The following is a 19,893-nucleotide window of genomic DNA, read 5'->3' on the forward strand; positions in this document are numbered from 1 at the left end:
TCTGGGTGAAAAAGCCATAATCTAGAATTTTTTTAAAAAGTATATCCGCTTTTTGTAATTTTTTAGCTATTTTCATTTTCTTTTATGGGCAATACAGCTTCCTTTTGCTGGTCTTTTTTCTAACAATGGCAACTCATTGTTATTTGCTTCCTGAGTCAATGCAAAGTTTTTACATCTAAGTTAGTGGTCCCCAACCTTTATAATGAATGTGCTTTTCTAATGACCATGATCATGATTTATCACTTATAGCTTTGATGTACAATGAGAGCTTATGCACTGAAAAACAATTTATCGTGTGTCCAATCGCACTTGGCCAATAAAGAATTCTATTCTTCTATTCTAGCTTGGTAGCCCATCCCGGCATGGGGAGGGGGCCATGTCAGTGGCAGGTGCATGCGTGCACACACAGCTCCATTAGTGTAAGTGGCAGGCACACGCCCTCCCACATGCGCAAATGGAGCTTCGCGCTTGAGCGGAGGGTGCTTGCGCTTGTGTGTGAAACTCCACTCACGTGATTGGAGAGCTGTTGAGCAGAGAGTATTTGTGTTTATGTGCAAAGCTTGTCTCGTGCAAACAAATGGAGCTTTGCGTGCGACAGCAAGTGCCCTCTGCTCACTCAAGTGGAGCTTCACGCATGCGTGCTTGCCCATCTCTCCCACAGGCCAGTTTCGAACAGGCCACGGTCGAGTAATGGGCCACGGCATGGGGGTTGGGGAGCCCTGCTTTAAGTGTATAAAACTTTGCCCAGCTTCAATTACTTGCAGGACTTGCAGAGTTAAGCCCACATTTGATCACAGGGGCATTTTCGCAGATGTGCTGGAGACGCTACTGATTAATTCTTCTTTTTGAGGAATGAGTTGCTTAAGAGGATCATGCAACTATTAGGTTATAAGAACAACTTCCATTTATTTTCATCCAGGCCTTTTACAATTTATAGTTTACACAGTTAGATCCACTGTTTGTTTGCTTATTTTGGTAAGCTGCCCAAAGCAATTCAGTGGCTCTAGGTAGCAATTTACTAAACAAACAAGCAAATAAAGAAGTTAATATATATAAAATTTAAGCTATGTTGTAGTTTCTTTATTATTTAACATTCTAGTAGTTTTAAATTGGTTAATGAATTAGCCCAGTGTTTCTTTAAAAGGCAGATGATTATTTCCAACCAAAATTGTTTTAATATTGTCATCAGCCCTACTGATGGGAATGAGATGGGGGGCATTTTAAAGAGCACTGAGCATTCAGATCACAATGTGTTACTCTCTAGTGCAATGATTATATCCTTTCTCTTAATTCCTGTGCAATCGGCACAATTGTGCTGACATGAGGACATGCAAAGCATTCTGTTAATGTGAAAACAGGCTTAGATTTGTATAGCAGGTGCTATAACTTGACCTCCAATACTTTATGTAAAACCAAATTTCCCTTTTGTTGTTACAGCTGGGTCCAGGTGAAGGTTGCATGAAAAGAGTTCTGAAAGCATGAGTATTTTAGAAATATAAAAGAAATAATGGCTCATTTAGAGGGCCCATCCTACTGTCATTTAACTTTGGCAATGCACAGACAGTGTAAGGGGGTAGAAATTCTTGTAAATTATACAGGAAGATTTTGAGCATGCTGTATTTAAATCAAAATTAAGAGTTTACAAAGGGAGTTCTATTATCTTCTATATACTCCATCTAGCAATTGGTTCAAAATACATATAATTAATGATCCTGCGTAAGCATTATATTTAAAGTTGCTCTTATCACCAGGCATTTTCAGCAATTTGTGCGTTTTTAAAAGCTCAACAATGGAGAATGGCAGCATAATGGTATAGTGTAGTACATACAATAAGGGACCTAAAATGCCACAGCCATTGCTAGATGTTACTTTGTCCTGAAATATCAAGTGAACATTTGCACATAGAAGAAATGAAAAGTTTGTCTTTGCAGGTGGGGAGAAGTGGAGATCCCACTCCCCCCCCAGAAATGTTTACATCTGGAAACTTCATATATGTCTGTTATAATTTAATATCGTTCTCCTGAAGTGCCAGAAATACAAATCTATCAGCGGTGGGATTCAGCCGGTTAGGGCCGGTTTGGGCGAACTGGTTGTTAAATTGCTGCCTGGCTCCGCCCATCCAGGAGTCCCCCATGGCCCGTTTTTGCTCCCAGGAGGCTGCAGGGAGGCCTACTAGGCCCAAATTGGGGCACAGGAGGGGGTGCCGCCTCCCCACAGCCCATTTTTGCTCCCGGGGGGTGCTGCCTGTCACACACCCCTGACTATGCCTACCCAGCAAGTCATTAGGGCAGAGAACCGATTGTTAAATTATTTGAATGCCACCACTGAATCTATGCCACCATTTATATCAGCTTTGCTGGCTGAGGGACTCTGGGAGTTGAAGTCCACAAGTCTTAACGGGACCAAGGTTGGAGACTCCTGATTTATATCAAGCATTGTGGTCGTCATGGTTTTCTCTGACACCAACTGATATTAGAGAAAAAGACCAGCAGCTTGAAATTGGATGAAGGAAGTCTGTGGTTCAGGAATAAGACCTCCAAAAGACCCTCTTAGAGCAGGGGTGTCAAACTGCCGGATGCCTCACATGCAGGCCACGTCCACCCCAGCTCCATGAAGGGAAAAATGACGCGAGACGGCAACGTGATGCTGCGAGTTTGACACAAGTCTTTGCTTAGCATTGGCCAAGATGGAAGACAAGGTGTTATGTGGGTTTTTTTAATTCAAAATTAATATCTCTACTCTTGAGTAGACAAATTTTGTTTCTGTTTGGGAGCATGTGAGAGAAACAAGTCTCCGATTCTTTCAGATCCATGTGTCCTTTAATTCACAACTAGCATGTCTCAGAGCAGGGGTCTCCAACCTTGGCAACTTTAAGCCTGGCGGACTTCAACTCCCAGAATTCCCCAGGCAGCAAAGCTGGCTGGGGAATTCTGGGAGTTGAAGTCCGCCAGGCGTAAAGTTGCCAAGGTTGGAGACCCCTGTCTCAGAGGACTTATTATTTTTAGTCCCTAATTTTGATGGAAAATCAGGGCGAGGGTAAATTGCTCTCCTAACCACCTCTTTCAGATACCTGTTGTTAGATACTGACTTAGGTTTCCAAAATTGTATACCCCATACAAGAAGGATCTCTAAAAATGTACAGAATTGCCAGACAAAGAAACCAACAAGCAAACAAAACCCCACCCCAAAATCAAAACAAAACAACAACAAAAGAACTACAACAAAAGAAATCCTAAGGAGCATAGGATTCCAAAAGTAGAAGAATGGCCTGCGTGGTTATGAAGAAGACACTGTTGCAAAACTTGGTATAAGCAGGAAAAATGAGGAAGAAGACAGCTTCTGTTACTTCAGAATCCAAATAACGCTTTCCTAGGAGTTCTCTGACTTGCAATACAAAGCAAGATTTTAGGCATAGATGGCCAACGTTAAACAGACAAAAATCTAGTTCCTGGAAACAAAGAGAATGATGAACTGGATTGAAAATACAATTGAGAATAATGAACTGGACTGATACAAACAGGCATTTGTTTGTGTGAGCACTGTATTCCAAAGCCAATTTAGGAAGCTCTCCTTGCTCACTTTCTCCCTCTGTTAACTAGGTTGCTATGGCAAAGCTATTACTCCAGCAAAGGGAACCAAATATAGGTGAAGTGCTGATCCCTTTTCAACTTGACGTGGCCCTCCAATTACTTAACGATTATGACCTCGTCAAATGAATGGTTTGAACATTTTAAAGCTTAGCCAGACACATTTGATAAAGTAGTAAAGCTGTTGAAATTCCTTACTAAGGGTCCTGGAAATTTGCCTTCCTGTTTTGTTGTTCTTCAATTACTTACTTAGGCCCAGAATGCAAGCCTCTTGTATACAGTGACTTGAAATGTAATTTGCATTGTCTGACTGTGCTTCTTTTATGCCTTCCAGCCGACTGGCTTCTTGGGGTAGATGTGGAAAAAAGTAGTGAAAAAAAATCTTCCAGGTAGTCCTTGATTTATAGCAATAGCACTTAGACTTAAATACCGCTTCACAGTGCTTTTACAGCCCTCTCTAAGTCAACATATTTTCCCCAACAATCTGGGTCCTTCTTTTACCCACCTTGGAAGGATGGAAGGCTGAGTCAACCTTGAGCCTGGTGACATTCGATCTCCTGAACTGCAGCTAGCAGTCAGCTGAAGTAGCCTGCAGTACTGCACTCTAACCACTGTGCCACCTCGGCTCTTATGATCACAATTGGGATCAGAATTTTTGTCATAGCATTCGTAATTCAAGCCACCCATTTTAAAGGACTAAACTGTATGACTGTTTTTAAAGCAGTTAAGTGAATCACACAGTCATAATTGTGGGAGGTTTTTGTTGTCAGAAACCAGCAAAAAACACCAGAAACCCATAAAAAATATTGCAAATTATGGTCACATGATTGCAGGATGCTGCAACTAGTTGTAAATGTGAGCTGGATGCCAAATGTAGTCATGTATCCTTGGTGGTGTAAGGATGTCAGGCAGTAGTGAGTTTCAATTTTCTTTGCTACCGGTTCGCTATTGGGAGCACGCGGGTGTGCGCTCTTGCTTTGCAAGTGTGTGGCGCTTCTGTGTATGCACAAAGTGTTATTGATGATGTCTGGGTGGGTGGGTGGAGCCTCTCTCTGCCATTACTAGTTCGCCTGAATCAGGGCGAACCGGTAGCAACCCACCACTGATGTCAGGATGACATTTTATGATAGCCAGAAGAAAACAAATTTGCAAGCCCTTCATAACTCTGACCATTAAACAATTGGTCGTAAGTTGTGGACTATCTAAATTAGACTACAATATCCTTTTCATTTCAACAGGGGAAAAAAAAGAGATTCAGTGCGTTGGGTTCAGTTTCTCTTTGAATTCACTGAATTCACCAAGTTGCATTCACGGCATTCTTTTTTTTTTTTTTATTGAAAAAGTTTTAAAAAAAACAAAGACATTTTCCCCCCTTTTTTCCCCCCTCCCTTCCAAAAAACCCCCCTTCCCCCCTCCCTTCCCCCCCCCCGGCTTCCCAGGTCAATCACAAGGTATTGTTATACATAAACCAAACATAGAATAAAATTTTCCCTTCCAATCCAATTAACCACATCCAAAGCTTTTCATCTCCCAACCCCCTCCCCATTAAATAAAATAACTTTCTAATTATTCAAAGGCAATCTGATATTTCTTAATCTGATATCTGTTTTGTATATAATCAATCCATTTTTTCCATTCAATTAAATATCTTTCCTGCGTATTGTCTTTTAAGAAAGCTGAGATTTTAGCCATCTCAGCCAAATTCCATACTGGGGTCCTGACTTTTACTTTGAGACTGTTGCTCTTCTTTACGCTTAAGAGCTCCTCTTGTCACCCTTTGCTCTTGTGGTTCCTCTAATGCTGGCAGCAATAAAGGCTCTTGGATCACCACGCCTTCTTGAATCTCTTGAAGCTTTTCTATCACTTCTGTTTCAACTTTCAAAACTGTAGAAAGAAAATCCTTTGCCTTTAAAACAGTGTCAATTCTGTATCTCCTTCCTTGATAAAATACTGTCAGTCCAACTGGCACCTCCCATCTGAATTGAATCTGATGTTTTTTAAGTTCTTGTGTAAAACCAAATTCCTTCCTATCTCTTAACATCTTGGAAGGAATCTCTTTCAACACCTTCAGCTCCTGTTCTCCAATTTTTAAAGTTGTCTGATATGAAACTTGCAAAATCTGATTTCTCATAGTCCTTTTCACAAAATAAACCACAATGTCCCGAGGAAGCTTTCTCTGTCTTGCGATCCAGGAATTAACTCTATATATTTTATCAATTTGGTAAGCTACCTCTTGGGGTTCCACTTCAATAAATTCAGCCAATGCTTCTGATATAATTTTTCTTAAGTCTTCTCCTCGCTGTTCTTGCATACCACGAATTCTAAGAGCTCCTTCCATAAGTTTATATTGTAATATCACAACCTGATCTTCATTTTGATCCACTTTTTTCTGAACACCTTGCATTTTATCTTCTAAATGCTTATTTGACTGAGAGATCTGTTGCATTTCCTCTTCCAATCCCTCAATTTTTTTACTCAGTCCTTGAACTGCCATGAGAATATCTTCTCTTATTTTTGCATTAAAATTCTCCATCATCTCTTTTTGCCTATCTTCAGAAAGTTTTAATTGTTCTTTCAATATATCCTCAAGACTTGGTTCAGATCCCCTTCTTCCAGAAGGCTTTAAAGGTTTAGCTGCCATTCTGTCTTCAAAAAGATCAGGAATTTAAACTTAACAACTTCCCTTTAGTCCATTCAGTATAAGAGAACTCCGTTTGTAACAATCCACAAATAGCACTATTTTGTTGTACTAAAAATTTTTACTTTCACTTTCAGACGCCATTTTAAAGGTCAATTAATCAGAGACAAAGAAAGGTTTCAGGTTTCAAAAAGGGAGTCGGTACTTGCCGTGTTGATTCTACATCAAAGATCGAACGCTTGTGAAATTCCCGTCTGCTTAGAAAATCAATCAATTTAATAAGTCCTTTTGAGCAGAAGCGACTCTCCTACTCCTTTTTCCTGAAAAAAAACAGGAGCGCGTTTGAAGTTGGAGGTAGTGGAATTTGGTGGGATCATAAATCCAGGAAAATTCGCTCTTAAGAGCAAACCCCCTGTCTATATCTACCACTTTTCCACAGCTCTGCATAACCCTCTTTTGCCCAAAGGGTATGCTAAGGTCAGTGAACAGTGATTTATACTGTTTCACTGACTTTTACAATCTTCTAACGCGGAGTGCCCTGTTAGAGCACCCAGCAGGAGCGGTGACGTCACTGGAGCCGCATTCACGGCATTCTTTAAAAGCTATGATTCTGGATAATTCAAGGGATGCATAACCTGATGCCCAATGATGAGGTCATCTCTCCAAAGCCTGTGGTTGGGAGGAGGGGAGAACCTAGAACCAGTGTTGGTGCCAAATAGTAATATTTAATGTAATAGCAAGGAATACAAGGGAAGTAATCGAATTAATAATTTATTGTTATTACTTTTAAGTCAAAGATACCACTTTTAATTCTTCTCATGTATTCTCCTCACCATTTTTTAAACCGCCCTTCGCCCACTTTTTGAACACTGTCCTAACAACCACTAATGGGCCAAGGAGAGCCCTCAGCCCAAGAGGTTGTGCTATACAAATGTTAACTCCAACTCTTTAGCTTTGATTTTCTTTCAACATACCAAAGTACTGCACTAAGGTCCATTACCCATACAACAATTATATTTAATTATACATATTTCCCCTTTGCTTTAAGTAGAAGTGATTATAGATCTAAGCCTGTAGATACCTCTCTGTTTTGACCCAGATGGTCAAGGCAAGGCAAGCCTCTAGAGATTTCTTTATTTCTCTTAATAAATCTTTCAGCCAAAGGCCTGTTGTGACCCAGACCCAAGTAGGTAGTAATAAACTTAGTCTGTGGAAAAACAGTTTATTTGAACAGCTGGGAATTACTTCATTCTCAGTGTCGTTCAACTCAAAGTAAAACAAATGCTTCCCAACACAAATTCCTCAGTTATCTAACAAACCTTAGACCAATTAGGCAAACTGCCAAAGGCCCTTCCTGGCAAACATCCAGAAGCCACAAAAACAAAGACGTACATGAAGCAGAAGATGGAGCAGAAGACGCAGCTACAACGTTGTTTTCTGGCAAAGCTGAAACACCGGTGCTGGTCCCATAAGACTTATGGGAGGGGCCAATCATCTCTTGGCCCTACTCCTGAGTTGTTCTCTCTGCTTGAGCTGCTCTTGCCTTCTGGCAGCTCTTCTCATGCGTGCATTAGTACTATTAGTACCTCACTACTATCAGTCTCTGGAGGCTCTGGAGTCCGCACCTCACTTCCTGATGGCCCTGGCCTCACCTCAGCCTCATCGCTGTCCGACTCCATTGCCAGCTCCGTAGGCTGCTGACAGACCACAACAAGGCCCTCCAGCAACTGATAAGGCTCCACCCTTATGCTACCTTGCAAGCAGTCACTCTCAGACTCCCAAACCCTCAAAGAAAGCCCGCAGAGTAGGAGCATGCTCACAGGGCAAGATCCAGGTGTCCAAGTCCAATCCACCAGGCACAATCCAGGCACAATATAAAGGCAGTCCTCAGGACAAGAAACAGGTCACAGAAAAGAAGCAGTTCCAAAACCCCAGTGAATCAGAGGCCAAACACAGGCCCCAAGAGAAGGGTTAGATCTGTAATGGCGAACCTATGGCATGCGTGCCACAGGTGGCATGTGGAGCCCACTTTGCGGGCATGCCAGCCTTCACCCCAGCCCAGCTCCATCGCACATGCGTGCACGACTCTCATCGGCCAGCTGATCTTTGGCTCTCTGCAACACATGCACGGGCGGCAGGGCCTTCCCTGATCTTCGCAGGTTCCTCCCAGTGCACCCTACCTTTCTACTCCATTTCTGCCCCCTGCATCAACCTGGAAGCCAAAACGGGGCATGAAAGTGCTGTGTGAGCCCCCCCCGTGCCCCATTTTGGACCTGTACCAACCTGGAAGCCAAAACAGGGTGCGGGGGGCGCATGCATGGGGAGGGGTTTCACCTTGCATTTTGGGGGTTTGGGCACACACACGTGCATTCATGTGCACACGTGCTCTTTGGGCACTTGGCACCAAAAAGATTAACCATCACTGGGCTAGATCCAAACAAAAATGGAAAGAGCAATCTTCCAAGCACTGCAAGGCAAACAAGCATGAAGCTAGGGGACTGTAAGCCAAAGTAAACAATGGTTCCTGGCAAAGACTAACTTCCCACGGCTTCTTCTCTTACTCCCCTCCAGGTGTTCCTTGTGAAGAGGGGTGGGGTGACCTTTTCCCAAGTAGCCTTGCAGCCCTTCTCTGGGCTTGCCTACGTTCCATCTCCTGGCCCTTGGATCAAGGGGAGTAGACAGCTGTTCCTCATCAGAGGAGATTGGCTGCCTATCAGCACCACTGTCGGTCAGCAGCCGATCCTCCCCTGTGTCTATGCAGGCAGCAGCTTTCCATCTGGTCAACCACCTCCCCCAATCCTGAGGGTCCTGGGACAACATCATCCTCAACCCTTGGCATGCCTTCCCTGTTGGACAGTTCCAGTTCCAACTCCTTCTCTGAACTTGACTCTGAAGGGGCCATGACACCTCTCTACCCATATCTAGAGAGATGTATATATCCAAATCCGTAACTATTTGCTACTGTATCATAACGATAAATATATAGACATAAATTATGTGGAATCTTATTCCTTCTATCTAATATAGTCCATATAACTTTCCTGTTTGATTGACAGACTTCTCCTAGTTCCACTGCCCTTAATTTTATTGATTTGTTTATATGAAGAGTGTAGAGGGTGGCTTTGAAGGACAGAGGGAAGATCTGTTACTAAGGCAACAATCAGATAAAAGAGGCTTGATCCCAGGGCAAGAAAAAAGATAAAAGAGGAAGGGAGGAAAACACATTCAGTCTTGCAAAATTCTGTTGCAATAGCTGTTTAATTAAAAGTAACTTTAGGCCCATCCAGTCTGTTTCTTTATCTGGTCTACCTTATAGGACTGTCAGTTTATTAGAAGATAGGGGATTTTATTATATCGGTTCGTTATACAATCGGCCAGATTTTTAGATTGGATTTGGCATTTTTGTCTACTTAGCGAGTCCTTTCCAAGAACCTGGAATAGGCAGATTATGACTTTTCTTGCCACATTTGTTAAGTGAATCACTGCAGTTGTTAAATTAAGAACACGGTTGTTAAGTGAACCAGGTTTCCCCATTGACTTTGCTTGTCAGAAGGTCGCAAAAGGGGATTACATGACCCAGGGACGCTGCCTCTGTCATAAATGTGAATCAATAGCCAAGCATTTGAATTTTGATCATGTATCCATGGGGATGCTGCAATGGTCATAAGTCACGTTTTTCAGTGCCGTTGTAACTTTGAATGGTCTCTAAGCAAACTGTTGTAAGTCGAGGATTACTTGTAGAATCATTATAAAAATATAAAACAATCATCATTACTGAGATTAAAATATATTAAAATGTACAAGCCATAAACACAGAGAGAATAAATATATCAATAGTGGAACCATCTTAAGATGTCATTGGTTCTATATGAAGCATAACTGGGTCTTGAGCGACTTCCAGAACATTAACAGGGATGGACCTAACCTGACCTCAATGGGAGGGGTGAGACAATGTTTCATAAAATAGGTTCCATGGTAGAGAAAAGTGATATCCTAGACACATCAAATGTAGGTTCCTACAGATGCTTGTAGCATGTGTTCTCTTCTATATTTAATGGCATGGGCTGACATAATCAGAAAGAGGCAGACCCTCAGATAACCTGGTCCCATGCCATGAAGAGCCTTAAAGGTTAACAACAACCCTTTGAATTGGACCCAGAAGCAAATTAGTAGCCAGAAGCAAACTAGTAGCTGCAAACTCTGCAGCTGGCAGAGCAGAGGTGTGACGTGCTTTTCCAGGAACACATTTTCAACTGTGTCGCTGCATTCTATATCAGCTGAAGATACTCTCCAAGGACAGCACATTACAATAATCTAATCTAGAGGTGACTAGGTCATGAGTGACTGTGAGCAAAGCTCCACCATCTATGAATGGGAGCAACTGATGCCTGGCATAAAGCTGTGCATGCAATCCATCCAGCACCAAAGATGACATAATCCTAAAACTGATAGGCCCCAAAGCTCAGTCTTGCCAGGGTTGAAGTCTGTTGTACTTCATCCTGACCCTTACGGCCTTCAGGCACCAGGATATGATGTCCACGGCATGGCTTAATTTGCCAGTGGTTGTGATATATAATTGGGTACCATCAGTTTACAGTGGCAATGGATGAACTCACTCAGCAGACTGGTGGAGATGTTAAATAAGAGAAGAGAGAGGACCAAATCCTGTGTCACTCTGGGCTGAGGATGAGACCTTTTCTCCCCAATCACCACTGACTGAAATCAATCTTGCAGATCCCATCTCTCCTCCAGTAAGCAGCCAAAAGTCCTGCCAGATCCAATAACCAATGATTCAAAAAAGCCATTGGCAGAAGCCAGGACAACTTAGCAGGCACAACTGACAAAATGATGTGGAAATGCCATAAAGTAGCGGTGTCAAACTCAACCCCATTGCGGGCCGTATCAGGATTTTGTTTGCCCTTGGGGAGCTGGGGTGGGTGTAGCCTGGTCGTCGTGGCTGACTGGGTAGGCATGGCCGGGATGAGCCAGGGCAGCATAGGCTGGTCCCTCGCCATCTCCAGTATGGCCCCATGGGACAACTCTGGGCCTATTGCGGGCCAGATCTGGCCCATGGGCTGTGTGTTTGACACATCTGCCATAAAGCAACAAGGCAGCAAAGTAGCAAACATGGCAAAGCAACAACTGCACCCATCCTCCGGTATACTGTGCTCCACTACAGCACATTTCACTCCTCCAACCTTCCCACCCAAACAGGTAGAAAACATCTTCACACACACCACCAGAAATAATCAAGAGGACAGCCTGAACTCAGTTTCCTCTCTTCCGCCATCTCATCTAAAACTATTGAATCACTACCTCACACAATCTCAGAGATTTAACTCTTGCTTGGTATTATCTGGTTGGCTTAAGCATTCTGAATACATTCCTTTCCCATTCCTCTCACTTTCTGGTAGATTCTAATGACATTTGAGAGGGTAGGACTGATAAAAGTTGCCTTTAGGCAATATTAGGTAGGGAGAAGAGTTCTTAATATTGCAGCAATAGGTTGTTAAGACACCATGGGAAATGGTTAGCCAAGCCACTGGGATAATGAAGGATAATTACTCACTGGTGGAGAATCTGTTTTCCAGGTAGAAGATCCAAGTCTACTCTTTAGCATCTCCATGTACGAAAGCAGGAGGTGATGAGATGAACCTCTGTCCTAAGCATAGCAAGCCATTGCCAGCAATACTCAACTAAAGGAACAGCCTGATGTGGTTAAGAGAATTCTGTGTTCCTGTAACACAAAACAGCTCTTACACAGTTATCTTTTTAAAATGTCTCTTTTACAAGCAATTCTGCCTTCCTCTTTCAGGGTGATCTTTATATTTCTTTGTTAATTTGCTAAGCTGAGTCATAGACAAGAACAAGTTGACCTTGGCTGCTGGATTTGACTAATGAGAGATGACTGTTCTCACAGGAAAATGTGAATGTGGCCGGTGTACATGTTTTCCTCCTGGAGAGTCCAAAATACACGGCAAACTTTGTGAGTGTGATGATAGACAGTGTGAAGACAACGATGGCAATATCTGCAATGGTAGGTCAATTTTAATATGGATTTTGGATGAAATAATTGTGGTTATAAAATGCAATTTTTTTCCCTCTGGTTTGGAATCATTGTGATAATATAAAGAAAGTAACTATTTTAAGAGGCAGGAATGTATGTACAGTATGGAGATAGACAGGTGTTTACCATGGTCCATTTTTCTGAAATGAAATAAATAACTGATTTAATATCTATGTTCTGTAAAATAAGCAATGTAAACAAACGGTTTTGTTTCTAAAAATGTTAAATTATTTGAAAGAAACAGGAGATATTGACTCGGAATCTATCATCTGAATTAAATGAATGGGCTACCATATGCTCAATGATTCACATCTTGGGGAAACAGAAGGAATAGCAAAGATGAGGGCATACAAGGGCCTGTGCTGTGCACTTCACCAGCTATAAACTGAAACTGAAATTCAGCAAACTGTCCCTAGTCCTAAAAATAGCATGTGGAGCCTGCTCCATATTAAAAAGTTTTGCTATCTTAAAGTTCCAGTCTGAGCGTCATCGCATTCATATGTGAAATGGAGAACATAAATATGTGTATGTGTGTTCTTTCCATGTTTCTCAACATCTGAACATCTGAAGGTGGTGCCAGAGCCTTTATTGAAAGGGTACTTACTCTGCTGTCTCAAACCTGGATGAGCCATTGGTGTATATTCAGTAAAAACATATTTTGCATATATTTAGGGGGCACTGACGTTTATAGTGAATGCCTTGTTTTCAGAGGTAAATATTGGTGGGAAAGGTAGGTTTGCAAGGCTGTGCTCAATGATTCTCTGAATCAAGCTTAACTAGACTCTAAATTGGATACCCATGATATTACCTGCAGTTGAACCTCAAAGCTACACAAAATGTGGTATATTTCTTTGTAGAGAAAATTATGCAGCATTAATTGCTTAATTACAGGTCTATGGACATTCTCATTCATCCACGTTATGGTTGTCCCAAAGGTGCTTTTTTTCAAAAGGCAACTGGACTTTGTTTTTCCTTGAAGGTGTTTCATTTCTCATCCAAGAAGCTTCTTCAGTTCTGACCGAATGGTGAAGGATGGAAATATTTATATTCCTTGCAGTTATCTGGTCTTCACCACTCTTTCTTAGAGTCATTGAGGCCATTTGGAGGTTTATCAGGGTCCTTGGGGGTCACTGAAATAGTGCAAACGGATAGGGAGTCTTGTTGGAACCGCTGAAAGGACTTCATTGTAAACAGGAAACACAGTAGGTGGTATTTGAACAACCCTATCACAACAGAGGGAGAGGGATACAACACCATCTATCTGCTATTTACAATACGGTCAGTGGTGAAATCCAAATTTTTTACTACCAGTCCTGTGGGCATGGCTTTGCGGACATGGTGTGGCTTAGTGGCCATGGCTTGGTGGGTGTGGCAGGGGGAGGTTACTGCAAAATCTCCATTCCCACCCCACTCCTGGGGGAAGGATATTGCAAAATCTCTATTCCCGCCCCACTCTCGGGCCAGCCAGAGGTGGTATATGACGGTTCTTTGAACTATTCAAAATTTCCGCTGCCGGTTCGCCGAACTGCTCAAAATTTCTGCTACTGGTTCTCCAGAACCTGTCAGAACCTGCTGGATTTCACCCCTAAATATGGTCCTTTCAGCAGTTCCAAGAAGGTTCCATACCTCCTAACGATTGCAAGGAATAGAAATCTTTCCACCCTCCACCGTTCAGTTAGGATTGAAGAAGCTTCTTGGATGAGAAGTGAAACATTTTCAAGCAAAAACAAAGTCTGTTTTATAGTTCATCAATGGGAAATTTGTGAGCCTACTGTTGTTGTTGGGCTACAGTTCCAAACACTGTTCCTTATTTTTTAACTCATTGAGACTGGTGGAAGTGAATTCACAGGTTAGGAGAACCAGACGCTCATTAAATTTTTTGTAATTGTAAGTCAATGAAATCAACGAAGAAGCTAAACCGATGAGCAGGCAGTGGCCATGTTCATTGTGGTTGATGGGAGTTGTAAGTTAAAATTTCCAGACAAACACTGTATGTTGATATGAATAATAGATGGATTTTTTTCCTGCTTTTGAGGGGGATAAATATGTAGACATATTGAGAAAATTGGGATATTTTATTATTTAAAGTTATTTATTTCTTCACAAGCTACCAAAAGTTAAACAAATGTATATTGATCAAGAATAGCCTAAAAAAGGAGCTTTGTTTGCCAGTCACTACTGATTCTCAGCTCTGACACAAACCTCTACTTCAGTTTCAAATAGATATATTAATCAGAAAGATAAAATCTCAATATTGTAATGGTTTAGGGAAAAAAGGTGGGTACTAGAAATCTTAAATACAGAAATTAAATTCTGCATGAGATTGAGATCAGCACTATAGCGGTTTATCATTACATATCTAATAATTCAGACCTTCATTGTAGCTCGGCCCCTGAATTTTTGCACATGAAAACACTCAGGGAAGTTTACAATAGCTTTATGTATCCATATTCTATTTGCTGTTGTACAAATTGCTTATGCAATTCCAGCATAAACAACAAAACAACCCACCCATTTATTATACCATTAATCAGATTTCTTAAAATATTTACTACTCATTTATAGTATGAGTCATACTTGGGCATCAAAAATATAAAGTTATATTTATATAGGGGAAAAAACCTATTAAGAAAAAAATGTCTTTTTCAACATAGAAGATATTGGGAAACCCACTAATTATGTTGAGAGGCATAGGCATAAAATGTCTTATTTTCAGGCTGCTTCTATCCGTTTAGCCTCAAGTTATGCCAACCTCAACATAATTTCTTCTGCAAATGTTAACAAGTAGTGGAGTTCAGCTCCTGTTGATTTCATGGGAAGGATGAGAGCTTAAAGCATAATGAGTTAAAGCTAGGAGTAATCTTGGAGAACTGGTAGGAAGACTTAATCCCTATTGAAAAAGTAAATGGAGGTGGAGGTGAACTGGATAATTGTCTTCTGCTTTTCTCACAAGCAGATATTGATTTATAGCTCAATTCCAATTCTAGGGTGAGGTAAATATAAAGAGATAATGTAACGAATGAGGGCATAAGCATCCATGATCTTGCATACTTGCAAAGTCCTAAAAATGCTACTGTCCATCATTGGATGAAGAAAAAAATAGTGCATTTTCAGCAAGATCTAAAGAGGGAAAACAACTGAGGATCTACATGCCTTGTTCTGTTCTGAACATATTCACACTTAAACTGGTGCCCTTGATTGGAATGGAACTTATTTCATCATGTAGTTTTCTCCTTCTCCTTCATGAGCTGAATGCCGAAAAATGTGCTGTGTTATTCAAATTCCTCAAAGAAGTAAAATATCCCAGGAGGAAAGAAAGTTTGCCATGGTAGGAAATAATATAGGGTAGTTAAATAATATACTTGATAATGTAAACTGTCCTTTCAGCATTTAGAATATTTTACCTGAGCTGACTTGTCATTTATTTTTTTCAGATACTTTTTGAGACTTAATAATTGCCTAGTTAGCTAATCATTTTTAAGATGACATAGAATGAAACATCAATAAAGTCCGTGTAACTCAAATGGAAAACAACCTGCTAGATCCAGTTAAAACAAGAGCCAATTAAAAGGAAATGCTAAAAGAAGCATCACAAGAAAATCTAAAAATAAATGCACAACAGAGATATAAAGAGGATAAAAGATGGGAAGGAAGAAAAAGATCTTTGCCTGGCACTGAAGCAGAACCAAAGTAGACTTTTTGGAGAGCATATACTGTATTTCACAGCTGGAACTGGAGTTGAGCTTCACCTTGTAGAGTCACCTTTACCTAAACAAAAAGACCACTTATACCAAGGGAAATGTTGGAATTCTGCTCTCCGGAACTGATAAGTACATTGTAGTTACTCAGATGTTTGAGGGTGACTCAGGCAGGTCCAAACTGGGTAACTTTGTTTACCAGTCTCTCTTAGTTCCACCTACTGTTACAATGGTAGAAAAATTAGAGAGGGAGATTCTGTCTCTATTACCATGAGCTCTTGGGGGGAAAAAGACTGGAAATAAATCATTCTAGATCTAGATTGTTTTTTAAAGCATTAGTATTATTAAATACATTCTCAAGGGCAGCCCCATAAACAATAATTCATAGGGAATTTCTAAGATGTAAATCATCAAAGCCAGAAGATCTTAATCAAAATAGAACCCTAGCTGATGAACTTATTTAAGATGAATGCAACTTAGGGAAAACATGCAACATGTGGCTTCTCAAATGTTTCAGCCCTTTTACCAGCATTGGCCATAGGAAGTGTCTGCATTTTCTTCTATATAATGAACTAAGATGAGATATGCATGCATGGGTGTCTTTCTGGTTTTTCCCTTGTATTGTGACTGGGTACAGTTGTAGGTATGTGCACCCCAGTGGTGGTCTTCAAATAATTTAACAACTGGTTCTCTGCCTTAATGACCGGCTGGGTAAGCATGGCTGGTCATGTAACTGAGTGGGCTTGGCCAACTTGATGTCACTCACGTCGAGGTGCGCTTAGCCTTGCCCAGCCTCTCGTGACCATGGGGATGCTGCAACGGTCGTAAGAGTGAAAAACAGTCATGTCACTTTTTTCAGTGCCCTTGTAACTTTGAATGGTCACTAAATGAACTGTTGTAAGTCAAGGATTACCTGTACAAAAATGTAAAAAGCTTCTTTGCTTGCAAAAAGCTGCCCTAAATACCAATCATTAGATTAGAAATGGGGGAATGCACACTGAAGATCACAGAGTCACAGCCCATCATGGAAACCTAAACCATTCTGTCTGAATACCTTCGTTTTTCTCAGCAATACCTGCAACCCAGAGTTACAAATCAGGCAGGTGCCAGAGCACATTGAGGAATTAAAATAGTTAAAAATACAAGGATAACTACCAGCAGCCAAGTTACTCTTGATCATAAAGTGAAACCCTTTAGCAGAGAGGTCATTTAAGATCTCCAGAAAGTGGGTGGGCATATTTGGGCTACAAAATGCCGAGCTAAAGAGACAAATTAACAAATTAACATCTTGAGTGAGGGCTAATCCCATTCTGTCTTTGTTCAGACCTTGCTGCAGGGAATTTTTGTCTGTGAATATAGCTATCTATCTCTTTATCTCTTAAGTGCTGACATCTGCTGTGGGCTATTAAGGAAGGTAGGGGCTGCTTTCTTCCTCTAAGAAAACATGTTTCTCCATTTTTCATCCAGGGAAATATATTCTTCCTTTTTAATATTTTTCAAAATATTTCATTCTTCTAGGAGAGGGGTGGGTGCTAACTTTCTACAATTGGTGCCATGTTACTATGCCATATTATCATGACAGAAAATTATAACAAATTGGAAGGAGGATCCACTTATTACCAGTGAGCAATCATGTAGCTTGGCCACTCTGAAGCAATGAAAGAAACTCCTATCCCAAGAAAGTCCAGTTGCCTCTTGGAAAAAAGCACCTTTGGGACAACCATGACCTGGATGACTGAAGAATCCCCGTAGACAAGAGACTCCTGTGCTCAGTGAACTGACAAAGCATCCAGGAGGAGCAATCATTAGATCCATTTGCACCACTTAAAGATACCAGCTGGTCTCACTCACCTCACAAGATATTTTAAGGGAATAATCCAGATTTAAGGAAAAATCACATGCCCTCAAACAGGCAGTAAAAAAAATCAGAGCTTGCATCCTGCCTCTCAGCCATTTCTTCTATGGCTATGCCAACCCTTCTGTTAATAGCTGTTCAAGCTCCAGGAATAAAAGTACCACAAAAAACTCAGAGAGGGGGAGGGGGAAACTCTGGAGATGCTCAGCTACAGATAGACAGTCTGGCCAGTTTCTGAAAACACTTAAAGCAGCAGCGGTGGCAATTAAGTTTGGGCTACAAATACAGGCACACTAGAATCTTTACTTCCTGCGATCCTTGCAGGATTAGCCCTGTAAAGTGGGAAAATATTTCTTCCAAAAATCTGTTCCAGAACTGCTCAGAAAATTAACATACGGTTCAAGAGAACCAGTGTGAACCAGCAGGAGCCCACCACTGGTCCACCCCGAGAAGCACAGAAACACCAGGGGTGATATTCACTTACCTTCCCTAGGGGTTGGCAAATGTGAACGGGTGTGCGCTCACTTTGCTCGCATACACCCCATCCACGCATGTACCCGGCCTTCGGTGCATGCACTTTGCTGGCACGTGTGCCTTCCATGCATGCGCTCAGCCTCACAAACGTGACTAAATGGGATGGCATAGAGCCGGAGCGGGTGGCCAGGCCCACCTGTGATTTCCTCTACTGGTTCAGGTGAACCAGTCTGAACCGCCTGAATACCACCTCTGAGAAGCACATGCTCCTTCCTAGCTTACCCAACCAGGAGGGAGGGAGGACGGGGCTTAAAATAGATTAGCTGACACCTTGCCCAAGTGCCTTTCCAGTAGGGCAGCACTGAGGATGATTTTCTGGATGTGTTTTCCCCCTAGTTCCTCTCTGGATCTGGCCTACCTTTGAACCTGGCTTTTCTCTTGCCAATTTCTCTCAGTGGAACAAATGTAAACCCATTCTATGTGGTCTTCAGAAAGTTATTCTGTTGATGGACAGACAGACAGAAGGCTCAAGACTGTCTATTTGTTTGTCAGCAGGCGACTCCCTGGAAACAGAACAGAATGGGACCAAATTGGTTTAGTGGGAGGAGGGAACAAAAGAAAAGGTTACTGCAAAATCCACATTTCAGCTGGAACTCTGGAGGCAGAGAATAAATGGAGCCCGGCCAGTCAGAATTTTTACTACCAGTTCTCAGAACTACTCAAAATTTCCACTACCGGTTCTCCAGAACTAGTCAGAACCTGCTGAAACCCACCTCTGCCCTATCTCCTCCTTCCTGAGCACATGAGCCAGAGTGGAAGTGCTATTAAAAGAATTATAAAGAATTTCAGAAATCCTGATCTGCAGACTTTCCCTACCTCGTTTTTCTCTAATTCTGGATCATCTAGGATTCCATAGCCAGAAGCACATTTGCAAGGATATGTTTTACAGCCAGGTGATTTCTCAATGACTTCTGATATAAAACACGTATTTTCATGAGTGACAGGACCCTCCTCTCCAAAACGGAGTTAGTCATGACTGCAATTACTCATTAAAATTGTGACCTCCAGCTGGAAGAGGTTGTCCACCTCTGCTTTGGAAGTAGCATAGCACTTTAAAGAGTGATTAAACACCACTCACCTTGATGGACAAACCATCCACTTAACCATATTGGCATTTTATTTAAAATAAAAGTTAAGTTCTTGGCCACATCCGGTCCTTTGATAGTGCTAGGCAAAATGAGTCCTGCATATTTGCAGTTTTATATGGATGCAAATAAAAAGAGAACTGAAGATCAGCCAGATATTTTGTCTCTCATATCAGTAGCATCTTTGCAATGCCGTATCACTTTCCATCTTTTTCTGTTCTTGCTTGTGAACTGGCTAATTCGCCAAGTGAGAAATTGGGATTGGGGGTGGGGTGGGGTGTCTAAAAATGGCAACTAATAAGATTCTGCTCCCTTGCTTGTTCCTCCCTCGCTGCATTGCTTTCTCTGCTGAAAAAAAAACAGTAAACAACAACACATAAGCTCTTCACTGATTGCCTACAAGAGAGGAATGCTAGCAAGGAGCGATGG

General features: G+C 41.6%; 2 protein-coding genes across 3 annotated transcripts in view; one reads left to right on the forward strand and one right to left on the reverse strand.

Annotated features, from left to right (window-relative positions):
• NALCN (sodium leak channel, non-selective) overlaps positions 1–11,992 on the reverse strand; it is a 463,243-nt gene extending 451,251 nt beyond the window's left edge. The window contains exon 1 of the mRNA XM_058184759.1: positions 11,795–11,992. Coding sequence (XP_058040742.1) covers positions 11,795–11,851 — 57 coding nt within the window. The 5' untranslated portion in view covers positions 11,852–11,992. The remainder of the gene's footprint in view (positions 1–11,794) is intronic.
• ITGBL1 (integrin subunit beta like 1) overlaps positions 1–19,893 on the forward strand; it is a 218,778-nt gene that overhangs the window by 181,787 nt on the left and 17,098 nt on the right. For both annotated transcript variants that reach the window (XM_058184760.1, XM_058184761.1), the window contains exon 8: positions 12,146–12,262. In XM_058184760.1, the coding sequence (XP_058040743.1) occupies positions 12,146–12,262 (117 nt within the window). The remainder of the gene's footprint in view (positions 1–12,145; positions 12,263–19,893) is intronic.

This window comes from Ahaetulla prasina, chromosome 5 (genome assembly GCF_028640845.1).
Source record: "Ahaetulla prasina isolate Xishuangbanna chromosome 5, ASM2864084v1, whole genome shotgun sequence".
Lineage (NCBI taxonomy): Eukaryota > Metazoa > Chordata > Lepidosauria > Squamata > Colubridae > Ahaetulla > Ahaetulla prasina.